Below are 26,192 nucleotides of genomic sequence, written 5' to 3' on the forward strand. Positions count from 1 at the left end.
TGCAGTTCATTTGTAGTGTGAAAACAAAGTGGACCACCCACAGGACTGTGTGATATTAGATATGTGGTTTTAGTATGGATTCAAAAGATAGATAACAGTGTCGTCCATCGTTACCTATTGCTGACCATCAACTTAAAAAAGTGATTTGTATAAGTAGTATTTCTATGCAAGATCACAGTTCAGAGGTGTGTTGTGCTGTACTTTGGCAGTTCCTCAAGGGAATGAAATGTAGCAACCACCCAGTAACTATTCCCCATAATATTATGCCACAAGACACCTCTTTTTCATCGTGTTTCTTCCTGTGCTTCATTATTTATTACATATGATGTCTTATTGCGGTCTGGACTAATAATACTCATAGTCAGTCAGCTAATGTGACAACAGAGAAGACAGATGAACACACCATGTTCAGTAAAATTCAACATTCTCCAGAGTTTGATTTCCCTTCATGGGTCCAAATGGAGCTGATGATGCAGGATAACATCACAAAAACTGTCTGATAATGTTGTTACCTCTCAGTTTGTATGACTTCATGTTTACATCTAATGTTAACACAAACCAGACCAAAACTAGAAGACAACAATGTCGAATTTTGTTTCTTGGTATAAACCCAACGATCTTAATGACAGGTGTGAAAGTCACCTTACACTCCTTTGTTGTGCCAGTATGGGTTGACTTCCTGCACTGTGTGACATTTTGCTGTCAACTGTAAAACTGTTAAATAGTCATTGTAGCAACAATAACACTTTTCAGTCTACCCTTTACTGCTTAGTTCTTCCCGTGTTATAATACATAACCCTAACCCTAACCCCACATGCTTGTCCCATCTGTGCTACATTAGATAGGTCACAGTGACCTAGAGTGAACAGTAACTGGACTCATAGAGGCTAAACTCCCACCAACCTCCAGGTCCGACAGTATGATAATACTGACATGAACTCTGAGCCCACGGTAGATTATAAAGAAATCACTGCTGAGTATCCCTGTAATGTGGCTGCTTAATTGGCACATTTCTCATGTGATTTAGTATGACTCTTACTGTTCCAACTCATGTCAAAGGTTACCAGTGTCATTGGTAGGTTTTAAGGGTTTCATGTGTACTTAATGGATTACAGGACTTCTCCAGAGCTTTGCATCAGAAAGCTCATCTGTTGGAGCAGTTCTTGTCAAGGCACATTAAAATCATTACTGTTTGTATATGTTTAATTCTGTGACCGGAGGCTTAACAACAGCACATATGTGAACCTTAGGTTAACACCATTGCTTTTACTCTGTTTTGACGACTGTCTGTAAATACAAAGTACTGATTCATTTTCATGTGATTCGGTTAGATTTTACGGGAACAAAATGTCTCTATTTTCCTGTGTTTTTCAGTTCCTCAGTGGCCTGAAAGATACTGATATTTAGAGTCAGAGAATAATCACAGCTCAGTAAGAATTGATATAGAAAAGCCTGCCATCTTGTGGAGACAGAGCGAGCTAATATGTCATCCTGTTCATATACAGTGACAATGGCTGTTGACTTGCATGTGTATTCATGTACATCAGTGATTACAGTGGACTTGGAACTTTTAAAACTATACTTATGTATTTTCACCTGTTGTCAGATATTCATTACATGCTTATTAAATCTCATAAATTTCAATGGGACTGAAACAAGATAAAAAGGACCACAGCTACCTAACTGAGCTGTGTGATTCCAAAACATTTTGGGTGATGAGGCTAATAAAGAGAAAAAGTAATGCAAAAAATAAATTGAATAAAATACCCACATTAATATCAGATAAAACAATAAATAATAATCAAACAGATTAGACATGTTGGAAATCAGACTAGCACTGATAAAAAGCTTTTTCAAAAGATAAGTTTTGAGAAGTGATTTTAAAGATATCACTGCTTTGGCTGCCTTCGATCTTCAGGCAGGAGTTCCAGAGCTAAGTGTGAGTGGAAAAGCTCAGTCACCTTTATTCTTGAGCCAGGGCTTAGGCACAGCCAGCAGAGCCCTGTGTGAGGATCTGAGGCTGCACTTTGCCTTACAGGGGAGCAGCAATTCCACCATGAAGTGCTTTAAAAGTAATCAGTAAAATCTTAAATGTAGTTCTAAAACAGACTGGTAACCGGTGCAAAGAGGCTAACACAGGGCTGATATGATATTGTCTTGCAGTGTTTGTTAAAAGCTGAGCAGCTGCATTCTGTACCAGCTGAAGATGATTGTTTCTGGCCTAATCCTGAATACAATAAATTACAATAATCTAACCAAGTTCAAATAAAAGGATGGATGACCTTCCTGAGATCAAGCGAGGAGAGCAAAGACCTGAGTTTTGAAGAACCAGCGTCTGAGAACAGCAATTTCAGTGTGTCTGAACTAGAAGAGTATGAACAGCATCACAGTGCTGAAACATATGCATGTATGTTCCCACAGCAGCAAAGTACATGCTGCCTTTCTCAGAATTAGAAATGTTCATTCAAATGTTAAAATCATTGGTGATTCGCCACTGTTAAACATTTTTCAGACTCTGCTTCTTGATGTCATCAAAATGTCATATATTATCTGCGCATTGTGAAATACGGATGTGGATATTCGTATCTCAGCCCTTAAAGCTTTGAGCTTCTGCGTACAACAGAAATGTCACCTTACCACCAAAGAAACATTGGATCTGTTCCAGTGTCCATTAAGTAGAACAGGTGCAAAATTGCTATGGTGACTACTGTGTGAGGAAATGTGTTGCTGCAGAGACTAACCCATACCAATGATGAAGAAGGTTGTTGAAATGTCAAGCATTCATACCCATGCCAACACAACAGTTTCAGGCAGCAGGTGTATTTTTTCAGCTTGTGTGCTGTGCTTATTTCCACATGTACAGTATTTTAAGGGGGGTTTGGAGCTCCAGCAGAGGGAGCCAGAAGACTGGGTTTACTGTTCATCTCCAGCATCACTGCTTTACATCCTGCTTTTGTCAAGACTGATCAATATTGATCGATATTGTGCCTAATTTGTCAAAGCTAAATCATCCAGGGTTGTCCAGATCTGCTATCTAAAGACTGTTTTTGTAACTGGCATGTATTTTGAGTGGCGTCCACATTGCTGAAACCCAGTGAACTTATAATGATACGACATACATGGGGTTTGCATGTGTACAGCTCTAACTAGTATAACATGAATGCTTTTAATTGAATGCTGTTATGTAATACTAGATATTGCTGGTTTGTGTGCTGCATGATTGTCGTAGCAAAAACTAGCGCAGATCTCAGTACTTTATTGTAGCACACTGTCAGCTAAGTTATTCCTCCCACACTTGTGAGGTCATTAAGACACCCACACACTTAACTGACCCAGCTGCTACGGACGATGCCTTACCTCAGTCTTGACGCTGACCTCACAGGAAATTGCAGCCACACTCGCATAAGAGCCATATCTTACTGTTTTCAGACTCACATCAGGCTTGGGGCAGCGTGTGGGCATGAAATTAACATGAAGCTGTGGGTTATGATTCATCAATTACTGTATTCTCCTAATGCAGCTCCATTGCTAAATCTCATTTGGTCTCGATATCTGCCACAGTGCTCAGGATTATTTCTCTGTCAGTGATCTCTGTGTTCATCTGCAGTGCACTGTTCATTAGCAGATGTATGCTAATGCTAATGACGTAATGTATGCTTGTGACTTAAAAGTCAGTGTGTGATAAAAATGAGGTTGCATAAAACTAAGCATGGACTCGAGACGGACCAATGAGAAGGCGGGGCAGATATATCTGCTGATATTAGCGAACTGCAGACAGAGCATATTGGTATAAGCTTGTACTTTATGTTGGAAGTTACAGTGCAGAAATGCCAAAGATCAGTTTGAGCAGTGTTGCTGTTTGTTCCACGGAGAGTGCAGAGTTTTTTTTTCAACTGCAAAATGTGTTGTGATTATGGAAAAAATGGTTATTTTATTATTATTATTAAACCTTTGCTTAACTGGGTAAGTCCCATTCAGATCACAAAATCTCTTTTTCAGAGGCCAACATAGCAGCATTACAGTGTGTCAAGCAACATACTGCACATGCAAACATTAAAACCACATAAAACAAAACATTCAATATCAGCAGAATACCTGTTACCAATGAACCTGTTTACCTGTGGAATGTTCCAAACAGGTGTTTTGTTGCTGCTGTCCCAACATGTTTGAAACATGTTGCTGCATCAAATTCAGAATAGAGCAGATATTTACAAAAATCAATGAAGCTGATGAGGAAAACATTAAATATATTGTCTTTACACTGTTTTCAGTTGAATATATGCCACAGAGGATTAGCCCATTATCACATTCTGTTTAATTTATGTTGTACACAACATTCCAACTTTTTTGGAATCAAGGTTATAGTAATCTAGCACGAGCATTTTTAGAGTTTAGAAATTTTAAGAATGAGCACGAGTCACACTTATCTCTGAAAAGCACATAACAATTTGGTAGACTTTATCAAAATGATAAAGATATTGTGAGTATTTCCCAACAATAATGTGCTCCAAAGAGCTGATACAGGCTCAAAGAAATTCAATTATGCTGATGAGAAATCAAAACTCATTGTCATTGTCCGCCGTTCTTATTATGCACACTGTGTGAATAATAGAGTACTCACACAGTAGCAGGGATTTCAAGGCACAATGATCCCAGTTATTTATAACACAAATGATGGGAATTGTATTTCATCACTGTGTCTTGTTCAGCAAATAATATGTCATCAGCTATTGTGTTTTTCCAGTTTTGTCAGCCACTCAGTGTGCGTCTTATATCCATTCTTTTTTGTTTGTATTAATGTCACTCGGCATTAACAGTCTGATTTTCTTTGTCTCTCTGGCTCTTAATGTGGTACTGCCTTCTGAAAAGCTCAACTTATGAGAGGGAGTTTTGACTGAAATGTGAGTAAAAGAAAGTGCAAGGATCCAGACTCTGAAGTCCGCAGTCTTAGATCAGCTGGTGTCGCTGGGTATTCTATGGATCTGCAGAGCAGTGGGAGTTTTTCTTGATGTGACACTATGACAGGCCTGCAGGAAGACCAACAAGCTGTTAAAGGGTATGTCTTCTTTTTCATAACATGAGTCTTATATTCAGTTTTGGCCATCATTCCTGTCAGTGATGCTGTCATTGTAGATGTTAAGATCTGGGAACGTGGCAACATCACCATGAAGTCCAACGGGACAAACACACATGCATTTACGGTTGGTTAATTATTAATTGATGGATTGTTTTTTGATTTGTCTACACACTGACGTCGTTTTGAAAAGCGCACTTGGTGTTTCTTTAAATGGAATTTCCATGAACAAAGTATGAAGAAAATTAATACATATTTACTCCAACCAGCCTCCCTTTAACAGAAACCAAGACTGAGTTTACATGTTCAAACAAAATGAAGAAAACAGGGTGAATCAGAGCTTAAAGTGTTCTTCATTTTGCAGTCATTTATTTTAATACTCCTCTCACTGTTCCCTCAAATTGGAGTTAAACCTAAGTGGAGTTATCCACCCACTCCTCACCACTCTCTGCTAAATGCAGATAACTTGTCACAGTTTTGTGTCCAGTGGTGATGCTGCTGCTCCGCAGGTGAAGCAAAAAGGCCATGAACTCTAGATTCAGTGGTGTTCGTGAGAGGTCGAAGCCAACCACCACTTCTCCAACACCATCATTAAAGACATCTTTAATGGCTTCAGCTCTGTTGTGTTTAAATCTTATATGTTATGTTCTGAATGTTGTAGAAATGTTACAGTGCTTTGCTTAAGTCACATTCTTATGACCAACTCTACATCAGACTTTATTCCTGCGTGTATTAAACATAATTGATAAAGTCCGAGTCTAAGGCTGCAGTGATCGTTTGTATTGTCATTATCATTAGAGGGTTTCTAAAGTATTATCTTGTCCAAAAACCCGATGACTTTATATATGTTTAATAATATCTGCAGTGATGGGAAGTGAAGAAAAGCTGCAACTTTTAGGAGCTGTGATCAGCTGATATGTGAGATTTTTACCAGGTCATGGTAACCATTATCAGAATACTCTGATAAGATTCACAAACATTGTGAGAGTCAGGTCTGAAATGCAGGATTGGAATATTACAAACCTGCGTTTCTGTAGGAATTCTTCTCATGTAACACCAATCTAACTATACAATGTTATTTCCTTGAGGGAGGTGAGAGCCAGAGGAGTGAGCAGTGATGTATTACCAATAATTGGTAGCCTGTGTGCTCTGGGAGATAGAAGGATTAGCTGGCACCTTAGTCACTGTGGAGGAGGGCTAGCTGTAGGGAGGGGATGCAGCTGGAATAATGGCTCCCCAAAGAAACACAGCTACTCAGGAGCCATCACTGTGAGCCCCAGCCCACTCCACCCACCCGTTACGTAAGCATGAAGAAAGCAGATCAGCATTGTGACAGTGTGTATGTGCATTCACTGTACAAGTGCTTTGTGTCAGTAGGATTTTGTGCTTGTTAGAGGAGGCTACCAGGAAAGTCGCATGTGGAACGTATGTGTTAAACAGGGTGCAAATGTGCTCAGATCCACTGCAGGGTTGCCTAGGAGACCAGCATGTAAACAGTCACTGTCACGTGAAAGCCAAAAGAAGCGATGTGGCCAGGGAGAATAGAAGTACCTGCAATGATAATGGCTGTAATGCAAATGTTTGACACACTGCGCTTTAACCGCCATTTCTTGTAGCATGCAGTGTGTTACTCTTCAATGAGCTGTAAACAAATAGGGTCCATGCTAAAAACACTGAAATGAATTTATAGAAGGTTTACATTGAGCACTCACACATTAAGTGAAGCTTAACGACTTTTAATCAGTTGCATGTCCAACCTCCCTTTGTAAGAAACTTAAGACAGTTAGACACTTTGCATGATTCTGAGCCTCTTCCCATGATACACACAACCTCTGTTTTTAAAGAAAACCGTCCAATGTGGCTCAATGCAATTGTACCTTGTATTATTCCTAACCTCCCATTCTGTTTTCACTTTTAACATCAACCTTCCATTTAATATTTGGTGCACAAAAGGTAATAAATAGTGTAGAGCTGAGCAGTATTGCGTGTGTGTGTGCTGTAGAGCAGAATGGATGGACGTGTGGCCCTGCTGACAAAAATACTCACCAGATTGGGATTTTGTCATTGTATTTTCAGATAAAGCCTATGGATTAACAGTTAATGCCAAGGGCTTAACGGATACTTCCACTGTTCAAGTGTAATTACATGATCTTAACATTTTAGCAAGCACAATTTGTCAGTTTGTTTTTATATAACCTGCTGAATTCCCACATTCACCTGTCTCATTTTTACCCACGTTGGAATTCTACCTGCTGCACAAAAACCTGTTGCAACAAAAACATGTTGAGGAGCAGACAAAGATTCATGTTTGAATTGGATTGTGACCAGTTGACTTCACTTGATGCCTGTTGGCGAAACAGAATGCTCAGTGCTTATTGTAGTTTCACTCTAATGCTGTCTGCTGCTGCTGCTGAAAGATAATCTCAGTAGGAGGAGGAAGGCAGTCTTTGCTGCATTAAGTGTCGCTTATGTTACACCTGCAGACTTATCCACAAAAGCTGAACCTCTGAAGCAACCAAGGCTGTGTGCACATACAAATATCCATCTGACCATCTATTATCTAAGAGATAAGATAATCAATTCCTCATTTCTCCTAATGTCAGTTTCTACTATTCCAGCGCTAGTCAGAAATCAAACTAAATGTAACTGCTGTTTTCTCACACAGGACAAATCAAAAATTACTTATATGAAGATGCACAGAAAAGTGAAATCGTTGATTGATAATGCAATAGATTGAAAATTAATCTTCAATAACTTTGATAACTGAGTCACTGTTGAAGTCCTTCAAGGAAAAATGCAAATTATTTGCTGGTTCAAAGCCTCAAATGTTTTTGCTGCTGGGTGCTTGTCACTCTTTTTTTTGACATTTTAGAAACAGAATGATGAATCACTTCATTAAAAAAAAATTGAATAAAATAAAAATCAACAGATGACTTGACAGTGAAAGGCGATAGCAGCTGTACATGTGAGGGAGCTGGGCTGAAGGAATTCCAATAAAGCTAGTACCGTGAGGCTGGCTCTGAATGTTTGATGTGCAGTTGTGTAACGCCCATACTCCGTCATGAAACAATGCACTGTTTCACCTCAGGATTGAACCTTTTGGATTCACTCTCTGCCATAATAGTTTACTTCCTCTCTGTGGCTTGGGATGGAAATCACCTCATCAGGGGAGACTCCCAGCTAAGACACACTGTGTCAGACAGATGGATGCCCTGCGTTAGACAAGCAGTTGAAGTTTGTGTCTGCGAGGCTCACGGTGCCTCTTACACGCAGTCATGTGCTTTGGATGTCTTGCCAGCTGCTGTCTTTTAAGCAGCTCAGCAGTCCAAAGAGGAATTGGACCATTCCAGAACTGGTAGTCACTATCTTTGTGTCAAGTTCTTCGTGCCTGACGCTAAACTTGCACATAGCATGATGAATACACTGCACTGGTGTAAAAAGCAGGCTCTGTCGACATTAGATGGAACAGGGTGGAGAAATGGATCCCCGTTTGTTGATGAGTCGTTGAACCACTTCATCTGTTGATGGGAGAAGTGGAGTTTTGTTCATTAAGGGGAGAGTTGCTGGCCGTGTTAAGCACATTACCCAGAGGAGGGCTGAATTAGAAATCAGCCATGCCGGCTGTAAGGTCATTGTCTGCATTGAAGGGAACAGGCGGCCTCTGTGTCTGAGGATTAGGCTCGCTGTTAGCTCGCCACCAGGCATCTGGTCCTCTCACAGCACACTCTTTCACAGGATATTAGCGCTGCAACATGACCGGAGAGAGCAGGGAGGTTTTACTGCACTGTGAGTTACACTTGACACTGTCTTCACTGTATTTCTAAACTGAAATGTTGTTTTTTTTTTCTCCATAGAGCTCCATTTCTGAATAGCTATTGATGATCACGGCTGATAGTTTTGATGGTTTTGTAGTGTAGAGAGGGGAGTGTTTGATACCAACTGTCAGTGCTTGTCAAAGCAACGTGGGCTCCGGTTAGATCCTCTCTTCAGTCATTTTTATTTAAATTCTTTGAAATAAAACACAAGCCAGAACCTGTTTACTTTTGTAAAGACAAGCAGAAACATTAACGCCATGTGCTGTATTCAAAGTTCGTGTACAGTTTTACTGCGTATGTTTATTCTGTCATAATAATCAAAGGAGTGACAGCCAACAGCTGGTTGTGTACTACGCAGAGTCGCACACATACAGAATGTTCACCTTGCTGTACAGCAGCCATTCAAGAGCTTTTGGGGATTTGCATAAATTTAGTTGTATTCATTTGCGTCCATAATTGCTTGTTTTCATTTGAATTACAAGAAGATAGAGCAGTTTTTTGTTTGTTTTACAGAAACTGCATCAATATTTATTATTGATGTGGTATATTTCCTGATTCTAGAAAGAGAGTGCATGGAATAATATGTGTGCGACTGGGACAGAAACATGATCCTGCGTCTGGAGCTGAATGCTAATGGTTTGTTTTTATAAGGATCTATTTAAATGTTAATGCGTCTTTTCTTCTTTGGACTGGCGTGGCAGATCACTTGTTGTGGGTCTACTTCTTTGGTAAAACATGGCTGGCCATTCAAAAGATGTGTCTGCATTTCTAAAACAATAGCATTTGGATTGAATGCTCGACAAAGAGCTCATTTGAATCATATGATGCAAACGCTTTGTGGTAGATGTTGTCCATCACTCCAGAAGATTCTCATGCAGTGACTTTGATAAAGCAGTGACTCATTCTGACTGATTTAGTAGACCATGTGGAAGAGTTTCCACCAGTATTTTCATTCATTCTGGCTGAAAGAAAAATGTACGGTGTCACTTCTGCTCTTGATGACATCTTTTCTTACCTAGTCACACTGATCTGTTGTGTGTGTGCATGCGCGTGTGTGCTTGTTTAGACACACCATTTTATTAATTAGCATTGCTGGTTATCCATTTGTCCTGGGTAAACGTACTGTCAATGCATGAATGTCTCACCAGGGTGAGACAGTAATATTTTCAATCACTGGTCCCACAGGCCACCAAATCCCTAAAGTTGGTGGTCAACGTACATTAACTCTTTGTAAACATATAATACATATATTCTCTCACTTTTACTAAATATAAATGTCAATGATAGAAATAATATTCCTGACATCACAATAATAAGTCAAGTTTAGAAAGAAATCAGTCAGTGTCAGTCCTTCCTCCTGTCCTCTGTCTGTCTGAAGGGGCTGGTTTGTGTCATCCAGCAGCAAAGTTTCCAAGAATGTGGCACATTTTGAGATACATGTCAAACCAAACTGCACAGTTACACTACATACAGACAGCTTTTGTTTTAGCTTGTTTGTAACAATCGCTTATAGCCGAGCTAGTCTGCTGTGCTTGTGTAAAACATAGTGGCGGTGCATGAGAGACTGCAGACAGAGCAGACTGAAATATCTTCCTTCCTCATGTGTATGTGTTGATGCTTGTTGAACAGGTATTGATAAAGTATCGTCTTTTTACTTGTGAAGGTTTTATTGTAGTACAGTAACCCCGACATAACGTTAGATGGCTGGCGTTGAGTACTGTTTGATGTTTACTATCTTTATGTTTTTTGTGGCAATCATAATATGACCATAATATGAAGATGTACATCAGTATAATATTAGGTTTGATGCTTATTTTCACGTTATGTAGGAAGAAATCAGAAAAGCTGTGCTTTACACATGGGGTCTGACTGACAGTGTGAACACCACCATCCCAACCTGTTAGTTACAAAAAATAACATGCAAACATACAGTATGTCATGGAATCTTCTCTTCACTCCTGCACACTGCAGCTTGTCCTGTCTTAACACTGTGAGCCTGCAGGCTTTGGTTTTACCTGAAAACCTTTTACCACAAACATTAACAATTTGTGAATATACTTAATACTCACTGAATGTGAGTGAATGCGAAAAATTAAGTACCTGGGCATCTCTTTGTTCATGTTAAAATGTTTTCCAAATAGCATGGCACAGCTTAAAATTGCCCCATTTAGCTCTTTATAATTGAGCATTGGCTCTGTCTTGAAGGCAGAGCTGGTGACTCCTTTCTGTGTGGAGGTTGCATGTTCTGTCCGTGTTCACATTGTTGAGTTGAGTATAAGGAACAATGCAGATGAACACTGCCGGATGGCCATAAGAGAGCTTTTCTTGAAATTAAAGTTGAAGCCATGGAGTCAACAGTGGGCTCTATACTTTGTGTGTGATTTATGCTTCTAGCTGGCAGCATTCTGCATATATATCAGCAATGGTTTGCACCAGCTATTCATAAATCCATTACTAAATGTGTGTTATAAGTCCTCCCAAGTTCTCAGTAACTGCTACCTTTTTCAAAGAAGTGATTTATCAAGTGTCGCACCATTAACACTTAAGGGATGTCTTGGCAATTGAAAGTCTTAGTAGTGTCTAAATCATTTGCTTGGGAACATTTGTTATACCATCCCATCAAAAGCAATCAGTTGTGTGAGCAGGAGCTCACTGCAACACCTCCAGCTCTAACCTAACCTCCAAAAATATCACATTTTTTACCTCTGGAACAGCAGTTTATTTGTTTCACAAACATTGTTCTCACAAGCAAACTGGAATATGCATTTTGTTTGTTTGCGTTTTGTTCTGGATGTGAATCTACATACCGAACCCAAGCTGAAGCAGAGGTATTGATATTGAACTGTTAGGATCTTACCTCCATACTTTGTACATACTAAACTATGTAATCTTCTATAAACTCCTCTTCCAAAAAAAAAGAAAAAAACAGTCTCAGCTTAGTAACAGTGACGAGGCAGCAGCAGGCCTGTCAAGCTTTGCTCTTCTCTCCATGTTGATGTGGTGTGCATGAGAACTGATGAAACTTTGTCTTTGTCTGCTCTAACTTAAGCTGCAAATGTTAGCATGTCTGGCTAACCAGCTTCCGATCTACGGCAGTAACAAAGCATTACATCCAAAGGCAATGAGCATACTGTTAGCTTTCCACAGTATTTTATGGGGTTGCAGGTTACATTAGGAAAAAGATTGTCCAGACTGACACATCCACGGTTTGTGCTTTTGTCAATTTGTGAGCCAAAATGGAACGTTATCACAATTTAGAGTAGCGATAGCAGCTCAGTCCTGCTCTTTATTTGTTTGGGGGAAGTTCACTCTCCAGTAACTCCAGCCAAACATGAGTTAGACACCATGACATTTGCCATCTCATGGCTTAATCCTCACATCCTCAAATCCTTCTCTCTGACAAAAGTGAGGCAAACACTGTTGAAAATACAAACAAAGCAAAGCCTAAATCTAACCACTCTATTGCTTTTTCAAGTAGGCTACGTTTTTCTTCCATAATAAGCATTCAAACAATTCAAGGGTTACATGAGAACGAGGAACATTTTAATTAGCCTACATTTTATTACTTTCATATCTAATTTTTAATAACATGGTATGTGGCAAATTAGCTCTGCACTGAAGTACATGACCAGTGCTGCTCTCTTATATACATGGCATGGATCAGCTGATGAGGATGCCGATGTTATGCCTAGGACTCAGTCTGTTAGCATTATATCATGTACGCAGCCATAATGTACATATTGAAGACCCTTTTATAGGCTTCTGATTTTATTATGTGTCACATGGAAATGTCAGCTGGAGATGGACAGGTGTCTTAACTGACTTTTGGAGTTTAAGTATTAGCTTACATTCGCTAGCTACGCTTATAAAATGTGCGAAGGTGAGCCACCATTTTTGCCAACAAAATCCATTATCATCAGCTAGAAGTGCGAGGAATAGCTCCTCCTGACTGGGAATTTCAATGGTAAATCTGCAACCGCCATCACTATGAGCTCCATGTGTACGAGAACAGAAAGCTTGACAGATGTTGCACCAATAGCTAAGGTGGGCTGGGCAGCGAAGGGTCAGTTGTTGCAGAACTGATTCAGTTCAAACAGGTACAATATCCACACCAAATGTGTTTCTTCTCTTAGTGATGAGACCATTGAATGTGTTTTCTGTGAAGAAGTGAACCAGCACAGAGTCATGTAATACCTACGTGTATGTCCACAGATATCCAGGAGTTCTATGAGGTGACGCTGCTAAACACACAGAAGAGCTGTGAGCAAAAGCTGGAGGAGATCAACCACATGGCGGACAAGTGGGAAAAGAGTGTTTCTATAAAGCACTCTGAGCTTGCACACTCTGCCTGTCCAGTGGAGGAGGTGAGTCTCTGACACAGTGTATTAGCCCAGCATAACCTCAGGTATCCCTGGACTGACGAATTACGTCTGTATGACTAGGTTGTCTGCTGAAGCCATTCAGAAAGTACAGATGTAAAACAGATGGAGGCTGGGGTGGAGAAAGTTCTTGGCTACAGCAGCAGCAGCAGTGACAGCAGCAAAGCATGAATCAGCAGACATGCTGAATATGAGGGTCAGAGCCTTTAAATAGACTTTCAAGTCACTGTAGGTGGAAGTGCTTGTTGTGGTGAGCTGACAGCAGTGTCCTGCAAGAAGTAGTTCATATAAATGAAGCATTTCACTGTAAACCACTGGCTCCTTAGTCATGCAAATACAGGGGGGATTCAGGGGCTCCTCCTTACTTTAAAGGAGCCCTCCACTGATTGGGAGCCTCCAGAAGTTTGAAAAAAATCTGACAGAATTTTGACAGAAAGTCTGAGTTATAAGGAGGCAGGGACTGACATTATTGAGTTGAGGAGCTTCACCCATATGACAGACTAATAATCTGCTTTGATTTTGACCCTTCCTATTCTAATGTGTGCTAAATAACTAACAAATGGTCTGAATTACCACAGATTTGATATTTGTTCATAGTGTATTATTAATATGTTTTTGCATTAGATATGACGACAGTGATTTTACCATTTCATTAGGAAATCACAAACAACTTGCTTGTTCCCATACCAGCTTGGTACAGTGAAGCGCCTCAAAGTCTGCGAGTTGTGCTCGGAAGCATTTCTTTGAAAGGGTTCAGCTTTAGTTGAGAAGCAATGATTGGCTCTCCTTTTGGCATTGTAACTAATTCTTGGAAATAAACCTCATCTCTTAGAGAAAAGATTGTAGATGAGAAATCAGTGTTCCCCACAGAGTGACACTCACACTCACACTCACACCTACCACCTGCACCAACCAGGTGCACTTAACAGGCTTTTACAAAACAGCGGCATAAGTAGGCCTGCATTAAGAGGTTGCACCACATGCAGTGCATTCACAGGAGGGACAATACCAGAGACCGTCTCTGTCTATGTTTTTCTCTACAGAGCATGTGGGAGGGGTAGAGCAAGGGGACTCTCTGTGTGGGAAACACTGAGATACCCACTGAATTTTGTCGAAGCATGACACACAAGTTCCAAGAAAACCACTCTAAACTCATGAATAGGAGTTACGTATAAATAGGGTCTTCCACAAAGTGTATTTATAAGGTATTCATCCTAACACAATACTGTGGCCTTTTGCTACTGACTTTCTAATGGGAACAAAGTGTCCAAAGAAAAATGAACGTATAGATTTTTTCTGATAAATAATGAGGCTGGTGACTCAGTTATGATATAGAATACGTGGGGACGAGTCTCATTGTGGATCTGTTGTGGCTGGAAGTTATGAACAGGATTTAGACAACCCCTCTTCATATTCAGCATAAATACGATTTCAAAGTTACATTCGGTCAACTAGAAGCAGCAGTTTAGAGGTGAGCTTCACCTGCAGAATTTCACTTCCACCATGAATAGAAATCAAACAGATGTTCTTTAAAGCGGCTGTGAGCAGTATCTTTTATAACAATGCGCCAAATGACAATGTGAAAACAATGTGAAAGGTGTGACTTGTAGTGATGAACCAATCTTATCTTATCACTTATCAGCTCGATCTGCAGCTCCCTCTGGCTTTAAAGAGCTCCGTAGGGAGTGTCAGTTCACTGTTTAGCTGTGTTTTGTTTCAGTCTCACCACTCTCATAGCAGGCAGCTGTTCTCGAGGAGAAAGCTCTGATCAACCCACCGTACACGACCTGCTCAGCACCACACGGCAGACAGACACAGATGATGAGTGGTTAGTGAACATAGCAGAACATTTAGAAGCTAAATAGCCAGATATTTACCCAAGGCGTTGATAGAGACCAACCAACAGAGCTACGGGAGAGTGAATAGTGGACATTCATCAGGTGGACACAAACACTCCATATGGATGATAATGTTACTCAGTAACTGCCGGATGTGTTTTTGTTGCATTCATACCACACAAAAGTTTATAAAGTTCACAGTAGCAACAGAAATGCTAAGTTCATCCAACTCCTTTAAACATTGAACCCCACAAGCCTCCATCACTACTTTCAAACATGAGAAATCTGACTGGACAGCTTCTGTTACTTACATCAGCTGAGTGTATTTACAGTTTGAAAGAACAAAAGTGACTAAATTAAGAGAGACTGTGTATGTGTGTGTGTGTGTGTGTGTGTGTGTGTCAGAGAGAAGGAGAGTTGTCTGCGAACATGCTCACACTGTGACTTTCCAATTAACGAGAATGAATTGCGGGTGCTGAGTGGTTGAGGGCCATGAAGGACTGAAAAAGCATGAAAGATTAATCAAAATGTTTCTTTGGCTCCAAGAATTAACAAGAAAAAAACGAGTGGCATCTCTAATGTGGTTCTTTATGCCTCTTATTTTGCCCCTTATCTTAAATGACTAGATATGCTGCATATTAATAGCAAAAGAAGGACATGAGCTTACTTTTATTTTATTCTTTGAAATAAAAAACAGTAATGCATGCAAGGGCTGTAACAACCACTAAATAATGACAGCATGTCAAAAGCAGATTATAGCAGTGACCACAAAGATGTAGGCTGAAGCTAGAGCTATTAAATCTGCCCTTCTGACAAGACAAATGTACACACTATGAACAGGCTACATTATGCCCAGACAGTAAGTTAGTGCCATATACTACAGTACATGTTCTATCTATTGGTAGAGTTATTGGTATTAAGGGTGACAGTCCATTATATATCCGTGGTATATAGTTTTACACCGTTTTATACCAGCCTCATTCTTTCTGAATCATCAAAATAGCAAACCAGTCCCCTCTCTATCATAGTACTGCATTTTGTTTTGTGCACAGTGTTTGCGTGAATCTCCGTCAGTAACAATGCATTGTATGCATGTAGAATGCATTTCTACCAGCCAGTGTATTTTCATGATACTTAACTGAATGCACCTGTTTTCACTGACGCTGGCTAGCGTGAAGGTCGTGTATGAATATGCCAATGAATCAATCCAGTGGAACAGCAGTAGAAAGAGAAACATCATTACATAAAGCAGGTCAACTGAAACGTAGGTTGGTACCTTTTGAGGTTTTGCCCAGAAATCTGAAATAGGCTACAAGAATTCCTGGTATGATCATGCTGCTTCTTGTTGGACACTCTTGGCCAGTGTGAAAATATAGACCTGTCAGTGTCTACACACCAGCATGTTAGTAATACCATGTTTGACTTGGAGTAGGCCCAACCAGTTAAGTAATCCACTAGTAATCCTATTTGCCTCTATGGTCAGACCTTGTGTGTCGTACCTCTCATTTTTCTGCTGTAACAGTAAAGCATTTGGTATAAGATACATGGATATACATTTCCAAATACATGTGAAAAAGTTTTTAGAGCTTTCAAAATAGCCCCACTGGAACAGCAGGAGCTGCTGAACCACTCTGCTGAGGTCACCCACTCGTACCAGGATAGGGATAAGTGAAGGGGATTAGAAGAGTCCTCTGAGACTGATGACCCTGCCATGAGGTCATCAGTACACTGCTGTTAGATCCCCTTTTCTGTTACCACAATCAGCCCTCTGAAGATTAGGCAAATGTCTTGTCAAATAATGACATGGCAGATGGGCCCATCCAAACAAATTATCAGTGTCCAGAGGGGTTATTCAAATATATAAACACCCAATAAATACATTCTGTATGCAGTTGTTGGGTGTTTGTTCCATTTATAGTGATGGAAGATAAGAACAAAAGCACTGAAGTAATCAAGCATTTAGTTCATTAAAGCAAAATTAAATGAATATTTTCAGGCCTTCTTAGTTTTAGGAGACATCAGGCTTTATAGCAGTTGTTAATGTGTGAAATAACTTATCAGTGATTAGTTTTAACCCTTTCCATTATGAATGACAAGCCATGAATAAGCTTTCTGTGAGATGATACTGATGTAGATGGTGATGTGCAGTTACACAGATATATTGTAACAGGTACCCTTGTTGGAAACGGAAATAAACAACATCAGAGAAATTAATGAATAATATTATTGACTGTCACATGCTATATGAGTCTTATGCTGTCCTACAGTAACAAACCTCTATTATAGTCTTTGGTCCTGCGGTCCAGTGCTGTCTCATTCTGTAATGTCTGCTGAGTCTCAGCATAGCTGGACTTTTAAATCAGCATTATGTTAAATGAACAACAGTGTAGTATTTAATGTATTGTGAAAATGTCCACGTCAACGATGCATTTAGACTTCTGGTCTATCCTAAAGTTGATTTTAATATTTAATTTTTTCTGCTAATGTCATACACAAGTGGCTTTCTGTGCCTCAGCAAGGCAACAGAGAGGGACTGCATGATCGGAGGTGAATACATTTGAGGACTTTATTATGCCTGCCACTGTCCACTTTGGACCAGAAACAGCAGGCTACCCATGAAGGAATGAGTGGGGCACCTCTGTGGCTTTGGGGTTGGGTCCAACCATGAAGGTGTTATGCATTTAAATGCTGTTTTGCATTAATTATATCAGAGGAGATCATTGGCTACAACAAATAGAGTATACAGTATACCCAAGACTGATGTCAGTGTTATTACTTAGTTTGCATCTTAATATATTATGTTCTTCTGTTGTTAATTAACCAAAAGCTTGCATTTTAAGTCAGAAGGGCTTGCTGCTAAAAACAGAGAGAGGGATAAAGCAAGCCTGCGTGTACTGAGGGTTTGTAGTATGTCTTAGTGTGCCAGGGACCTATTTTTGGTTGCCACGGGCACCTATCGGCGTCCGCTAGTTCAGCTTCTAATTAAAGACTTACCAAAGCAGCCATCAGACTGACCAGCTGATGATATCTCCATCGTGATAACTTGCATAACCGTGACAACTGCTTCCTGTTATTACTGAGCATTAGACATAAATGCTGCCTATAATTTTATTGGTTGGTGAACTATCAACATTTATTTACCATATGCCATATTGTTTTAATTCCACTGCTCACTGTCCCAGCTCAAAATTCCTCCAATACACAGCACCAACCTACATGTATATTAGGCCTTTCCACAATGCTAATAAATACTTATTAGCTTAAAGACTGAATCAGTTGATGGTATCCTCGGGACCTTCGGGTCAGTATGTTACAGCTTGTTTGCTTGTGGCGAGTTACTTATGCACCTGTTTTTTGTTCCCAGCAGAGGGAGCAGAGCAGCTCAGAACCCAGTGGCATGGAACAGGCAGAGAACAGCACCAAGACTCCTGTGGTGAGTTCTGTCTACCAGTCATACGTTCTTCCTGTGTGTATGCAGTGTGTGCTGTTCTTGCGTTTGGGTTGTGGAGTCTTTTATTGATTCGTATGTCAGATCAAGTCACTCATTGTGTTTTTGTTACCAGCATCCATTTCAGTGTGATCTGATCTTTTGTCTTTAGTCTCATTGTCACTCATGGCGTGGTAAAAATTCAGATATCTTGAATCGCAAGTTTCCCTTGTCCCTCCCACTGCGGATGCGTAGAGAGATGCAAGGAAACCCCGTGAGGAGAGAAGATGTTAGGAAATATTTTTTTAGAGAAATGAGACCTGCAATTAGTCAATAATTACTAGATTTTATTCATCGGCAGAGTCATGACCCTAAATGGTGCAAATCAAATTTCATACCATGCAGACGGTTACAAGACATGAGAGTTTAGAATTTATGGCGCCCCCTAGTGAAAGAATAGCAAAAGACTGTGAAGCAAAACTTGTGTGTTCAAAAACATGCACCAAGTTAAGCCAGTCTTGATTCATGAGCATTCATGTGAGGTTGAAGTTAAAGAGACAGTTCTACAAGTGTGGAATTTCAGAACAGATTGACGTTTTGAAATTTCCTTGAAACTTCCTTGAATTTCCTTCCTTGAACCGTAGATCAGTAAAGTCTCTTTGATTGAGGTTAATGAGTGTCATTCATGTCCTTACGTAGTGGGTGGAATTCACAAACAGCATGCCAGTTTTGGTGACGTTTGGTCTTACGGTTTTTGCTGTGCTCTTTTTAGCTTGGGGGTAGTCAAGAATATGAAGTGATTAGGAGCTGCAGAGCTTCTTTATGTAATATGTAAATTACACATTTCCTGTACAAATTAGGTTTGCTGATATTGGGAATCTTGCATGCATTGAGTGCAGAGGAATATCACTGAGAGTCTGGTCTCAGAGTGCAGTTTCTATGTATGCTTTTTCTAGCTGTGCAGTCTATGTCTGCTGATGTTTCACCTGTCTTGCATGCTTCCTGAAATGAATACAGCATTATCACTGATTAATATCCATGAAGCCCTTATTTTATTTTCATTTAGTTTCACTCCAGTAAAAGTAAATGTAATTCGAGCGCAGATCTGAGGATGTTTAGTCACCATGTCAGAAAATGTGTTGGGGTCAGGTACAAGCCACCGTCAAGGTCAAAGGCTATAGCCGGTAAATCCGTCTACTGGGCTATTAGCACTGTCAGCACTCATACATACAAGAATCCAAGTTTGTCACACCGACGTAGTCTGTGTAAATGAGTGGCAGTCCCAACAAAGGAGTTTAAAGCACTACTTCTCTCTAATGCAATAAGGTGAAGCTGCCTGAGCCGCATCACCTGAAAAGATTAGCCCTGTTGCTCTGGCAGAGGGAGCCTGAGCTGCTCAATGTAGTGTATTCAGTAAGAACAACGAGACACTGGGAGTGTAGGGGTGCTGCTTCGTCCACAAATGAAAGCAGTAATCAAGGTCAAATTCTGCAACAAACCTCTTCACCAGGATGGCTCCAGCAAACAGGTACCAGGGCAGTTTAGGTGGGGGTTCAGAAGCTTATAGTCTAAAGAGGGGGAGGGCTAAGTTTACCTTACGATCTTACTAGCTGGCATGGCAGGTTATTGATTCTTAATACACAGCATGAATAGACCAAGCTTGAGCTCCTCAAAACACATATAGGAGCACATATATATCTCCTTTATTTACTTCAGCACTGCAATTAAGTCTTACGCTGTAGTATACTTGCAGGATGATTACATGCATCCTACATATGAAACATCTGACGCTCACACTTCATGAAGGACAGACATTAGTACCTTTAGAGTGTGGTGAATATATCTGTGCATGTAGACTTTTCATTATTTGATTAAAGGCCCTGCACACCTACATGGCTGCTTTGCTCTGGCTGATTAGACTCAGGGCTCTGTGGACAAATAAGACTAATAAAGATGTAAATTGTTGTGCTGTAGGAGCAACAAAACTGATCAAACAGTGCAAATGTTTGACTTTAGCTTCCTTCTTGCCTGTATTTTTGTACACTATATCTCAACTGATCCTCAAATGTATCTCCCACTTACACCAAATCATACCATTGAGTTGGTAGAGTGGCTTTTGGAAACCTCTGACACTTCCATGTGGTACTTTGCTGTTGTATTTTAGCGTCTCATGAAAGAATTGTGGCTCTGTCACTTTGTGATGTCAAAATGTGGTTGTGGGTGAAAAAGTCAGAGCTTGCCGCTGTGTTTCTTGGCAGTGTGGTGAAATTGTTTTGGTTCAATCGCATTTTCTAGTGTTACACTCCTGCTCAAAAACTAACTGTTGGAAGAGTAAATCATATTGTAGCATGCTTGAATGGCTATTAAAAGATTATATACATGAATTTATACATGTGTCCGACCAGCTGCTGAAACCATTTGCATCTATATTTAAGTCATTATAAGTTTGGTCTTAAGGTTAGCTTTGCTGTCAGTTCCTAAGCAAAAAAGTCAGTCAGCGGTTTTTGTTTCATTTTATCATTACTGTTAGCGTCAGCAGTGCTGTCTTTGTGTGTTTCTGCGTCAGTGTTAAAAAGAGCCACTCGTAGAGGCAGAGAGCTCAGGCAGTATTGGCTTTTTATTCAAATCAAACATCTGCTAAAAGGTTGGCCAGCTTAAATGACATGGAACTTGTTTGTTTGTTTTTTTGTTTGTATGTGTGGTAGAACTCCTTAGTGTTACAAGTTATTGTGTGTTTATTGGAAAACCTTAAGCTGAATTTTTGTTTGTAATCGTTATTTTTGGCAAGAAATATCGACAGCTGCCTTAAATCCCAGTCCTCATATTTGACATCTTTAAAATGTCACACTAGTCAAACCTCAGACACACACAGTAAAAAGTCTGTCACACAGTCAGTGGAAGGCAGTGCTGCCACTGCTCTGCAGATGAAATTAAAGCCAGTGTGTTAAATTTAAGTTCCAGCAGTCTGCCACAGCAGCTAATAGCCAGCGAGACACAGAGCATGGGAATGTAATTCATTCCGCTGGCTGACGCTTGCGTCCTTCACTCTCTTCCCTCGCTCTCTTTCTCGTCCTATAACGCTCAGCCCAGTGAGAGGAGAGAGAGGAGGAGAGGATGAACTGAAAACAAGAGGCAGAGGATGAATGAAAGAGAGAGAAGCTAAGGAATGATTTCGGGTTGTTGGAGGAGGCCAGCACAGCTGCTAAGCGTTCTTAGCGTATGTTAGTGTGCGTGTGTGAGTGTGTGTGTGTGCGTTTTGGCTGATGACGCACACTCCGCTCTGAGATGGCGTTAGGAATCCTGATTGCCTTCAGCGCTGTGGAGGAGGCATCCCAATCCTCACAAGGGGCCCACATGCAGTAACATCTGTCCGCCGTGGCTTCTCTCCCTCGCCAGCGTGTGTGAATGTGTGTGTGTGTGTGTTCTCTTCCTCTTCTCCTCCCCCTCTTTTTCTTCAGCAACCCCTACCTGTTTTTATCCTTCCTCCTCGCCTCCTCACACTGGTATCTTTTTTCTCCATCTTCCTGCTTTTTTCCTCCAGTGGTGGTATTAGTGGTGATGAATTTGAGCATAAGTTGAGAGCTCCTTTTTTGTCTGGCCAGCATGGATTGTCTTTGCATTGTCACCACTAAGGTAAGAGAAACGAATGAATGATTCACTGGAAAGGGGATGAGAAGGAGCCATGGACTGAGACAGAGAGAGAATGAGCACTGTGGCAGAATGAGGCATGCAGTGAAACAGGAGGAAACACGCTCTGTGTATGTGTTTGTTATTTCTGAATGTTAGCATGTGCTCATGTTTTTGTCTTCCCTCACCACCCTGATAGTCTTCATCACCTGCTTTTAAGTGTTGAATAAATTGTTGCCATGTTGCTATAGGATGCTCTCAGCATATTTACTGTTGGTTATTATTCCTTGACAGAATGAGTTGTCATATTTAGTCTGTGTGTCCATGAGAGAATGATTCATTTCTTCCCTCTATCTACAGTCTGCATGTAGTCTGCAAACTACAGAGAGCCCGGCTGCCTGTCTGTTGAGATATGGCAGTAGAAGTTGGGTTGAACTTCTGTCAGCCGGCTCGTGGCTTGTGGCTCTGCTTCAGCCCTCTGCTCACATAGCACACAAGCTCTTTTGAAAGCGGAGTGGAGTCCACTTGGCTTAGGTTGTACCCAAATCCTCATGCAAGCTGTAGAACTGCAGTATTTTATTTGAGAAAATGGCACATAAATGCTTTTTTCACTGACCTCTTATCCCTGGGCTGATACTGTACGCACTTCACTTTGTAAATGGCCGTTGCAACAGCGGAGAGGGGAATCCTCCTATCGTAGCAATGTTTCAGTCAAGGCATGAAGTATGTTCTTGTGCAAGGATACTGTACCTCATCATCTCTAATCATAACTAATATGAAAAAGAACATGTCGCTTTTGTTCAGTAGAACGTGTTGTTTAAATGTTTTCTCTTACATAATTATGGTTCCGTACAGACATCTCACTGTTTTATGTATGGCAGTTAAGTAGGCTGCTATTTATGCTATAAGCTGTCTGCTAGTTGTTTAGTACCTCCTGTAAGTGTTCTCATCAGGTCATTTGTCCAGTTCTTTATACCAAATACCTGCAAATCTAATGACTTTCCCACCAGCCTTCCCTGTGCTTTGTGTTTAGTGCTAATTACAGGTGCAAATGTTTACATGCTGATTCATGAAACTAAGATGTGAACGTGGTAAACATTATGCCTAATGTTGTTGCTGTGAGCACGGATTTACCTCACAGAGCTACTTGTGTGTTCATGGACTCCCTTTACTAACTTTGAGAAAAGCAATATCTTTGAAAATATGTGCAACGGTCACAATTGAAGCAAATATTTTTTGATGATACAACCTAACAATGCAGTCTGCATTGAGTTAGCAACAGTGAGAGCAACAGTGAACAGGTTACTCCTTTTATAGCAACGTGCCTACTATTTACATCACACTAAGGTCACGCTGACTTCTTGCATGGACCGTTCTAAGTGAAACTGACAGAGCTCTCTTCGTCATTTATGCGGAAAATCTCCATTGAGTGGTTTGCAGCCAAGTATAGGCAAGTCTACATCCAGTAGAGTTAGCCCGCAGTCCTGGCTGGAAGTGTTAAAGATGGATACAGTCCTCTCTTCCTTGCATGTTGTAGAACACATGCTGCATGTGGCAGGAGCAGAGACCCCTTTGGTCAGTTCAGAAGTTGATATCCTGAAAGCCGTGGTGAAATATTCACGCTGTCTTTTGCATGAAATCCATTACCAAGCCAGCTTTAGTGTGCTGCCCTTCGCTTAGAGTGCCTCATACAGAGTGGTTGCCTCCTGGTAGAAGGAAGTGTTGTAACATTAGATGCAGTTTGTTGATGGAGGTCATGATTTTCTTTTTCAAAAATAGAATCTGTGGTTACTAAGAAATATTTGGATGATCACTTCATTCACACTGAGTGCAGTATGAGGGGGAAAAATAGAAAAGATCTGCCCCACTGTTTGTGTCATCACATGGCAGAGGTCACGTCTGCTCGTGTGTGCGGGTTTGTGTCCATAGCATAGCCACAGCACCTCCTTTCTAAAGCTTAGACATGTGTTATTTTAGCTGCAGCTGAAACTATTAGTCAATGAATCAAACAGGCACACAGATATTTTGGATAATTTGTTAATTTTTGAAGTTATTCTTCAACCTAAAAAAGCATTATGAGATGGATTTAACTCATGTTGAGAAACTCTTCTTGTTGTGAAAACTTACTGCTAAGTCACATTGACAACATTGGGATTGAATACATACACAGGCAGATTAGACAGCTTTTCTTCTGAATGTGCCACAGCTGCACAAACACTCACACTGTGAGTGACTTACTTGATGAGGAGCTCTTTGTTGACCTTGTCTGACTGTAGCTAGCTAAAATTAAAAGCAGTTAGCAAAACGTTTTGCTGCCACAGTGTTACTTGGTCTGGTATGACCAGACTTAGTTGATCTGGTAGCTTCTGGTGGCTAATATTAGCTGATATCAGCAAAGTTAACACTGATGCTGTGGAACTAACTTTAAATGAGAAATTCCATTGACTTTATGGCTCCTCTTTACTTCTGACTACACTACATCTTAGCTCGTCACAGATCAAGGTGATTCTGTCTGAAGCACCTGATTCAAGAGGATCTTGGGATATTAAGGCAAATTCAATTTAATGTCAGATGCAGCTGTTTTCAGCTAAGGGACTAAAGCTTATCCCAGCATGAAGAGGCAGAGCACACTGCTAACTGATGAGAACTCCTCACAGACACCAAAAGTGATGGTGTATTTGAGAGGGATGGACATTTCAAGCTACAACAGTATTCACACACACACACACACACAAACACACACACACACAAAACATGAAAACAAGAGAAGAAATATCTTTTAAGATAACACTATTGTCGCATAAAGTATTCAGTGTTTTATAATATAATGTTCAAAGATCTTGACCCATCCTGAGTGTTTGGGCACTCTTGGTCTCGTCCACTGATGTAGTACATATGACTGAGGACCACTTGGAAAATACTTCAATATGATGTGGTCATGTGATATTGTGATACTTTTTCAGTCTTTGCAGGATCAGGCGTCAGTTTTTACAATGACAGCATTTTTTCTTTAATAAGCTCAGAAAGGAAAAGATTTGTTTAACATTAATTAGATGCTCTGTGTTGCTTTGTGTCAACCAGAATCAGACTTTTTAAGCAGCATCTCCCAATAGTAATTCCAGCATATTGCATCCTGTAGTGTGAAATGGACGTGGAGGAGTAAAGGACAGCATTGTTAACATGCTTTATATAAGGTTTAACTTCAGCCCACACAATGCTAAACCTAAGATTAGATGTCCACCTATCTTTGAAACACTGGCTCACAGTGAGAAAGGTGTCATGGGAGGAGTGCTGTAAAAAAAGACATTTGTAAAGCACCGTACTGAGAATTTGCCACGTTGACCTTACTGTGCCAGCATTAACTGAGCCACTATAACCTATAGTAAACAAAACAATCAGTGCTTCTGTATATACCATGCCCAGTTATTCTGGTCTCTGTAAGTACCTTGATTCATAATGAATAGATTATACAGCAGTCATACTGAGCTTTTAAGGAGCTCTCTTAGTGCTCATGTCATCAGATCTCATGTGACACTGTGAATATTATATTCAGCTCTACTACCTTAAGTATTCAGCTCTCCATAATGAATGTGCACTGCATAATGATATGCAGTTTTCATTCCATAGCCACGTTATGTAATGCTTCGGGGGCATGATGAGTACTGTGCCATAGTTCAGCATGAGAGGGAAACAGAGGGGCGAAAAAACACAGGAAGAAACCACTCCTACATGAGTGTGTTGATACTCTGCTGTTGTTGCTGTTTTTAGAGCATCTCTCTCATCTGGATTCTGACACCCTTTTGTTTAAATCAGCAACTGCTGATTTCACTGACTATAATGACGTCTGCTAATGGCAAATTTATTTATCTGTGTATGCTATTTGCATACAATTCTGTGAGTTGCCCAGACAACAGAAAAGAAAGCTCAGCTATTACCTAGTTAATATGTCTTCTCTGTGCTGGTTTCTGTTAATGCTCACCAAAGATCATTTTGAAAAATGGATACATCACTCTGTGAAGGTGTGGGTTATAT

At 40.4% G+C, this 26,192-nt stretch overlaps 1 protein-coding gene across 31 annotated transcripts in view; it reads left to right on the plus strand.

The window, feature by feature from the left end:
- The window catches only part of dlg2 (discs, large homolog 2 (Drosophila)), a 193,289-nt gene that overhangs the window by 21,925 nt on the left and 145,172 nt on the right, over window positions 1-26,192 (plus strand). For 24 of the 31 annotated variants that reach the window (XM_076750278.1, XM_076750281.1, XM_076750284.1 and 21 more), the window contains exons 3-4: window positions 13,102-13,253; window positions 18,471-18,539. In XM_076750278.1, coding sequence (XP_076606393.1) covers window positions 13,102-13,253; window positions 18,471-18,539 — 221 coding nt within the window. Of the gene's footprint in view, window positions 1-8,798; window positions 8,861-13,101; window positions 13,254-18,470; window positions 18,540-19,903; window positions 20,062-21,602; window positions 22,167-26,192 lie in introns of those variants that run through there. The other 7 variants (XM_076750300.1, XM_076750309.1, XM_076750310.1 and 4 more) reach the window with 5 other exon arrangements.

Source organism: Chaetodon auriga, chromosome 15, assembly GCF_051107435.1.
Source record: "Chaetodon auriga isolate fChaAug3 chromosome 15, fChaAug3.hap1, whole genome shotgun sequence".
Taxonomy (NCBI): Eukaryota; Metazoa; Chordata; class Actinopteri; order Chaetodontiformes; family Chaetodontidae; genus Chaetodon; species Chaetodon auriga.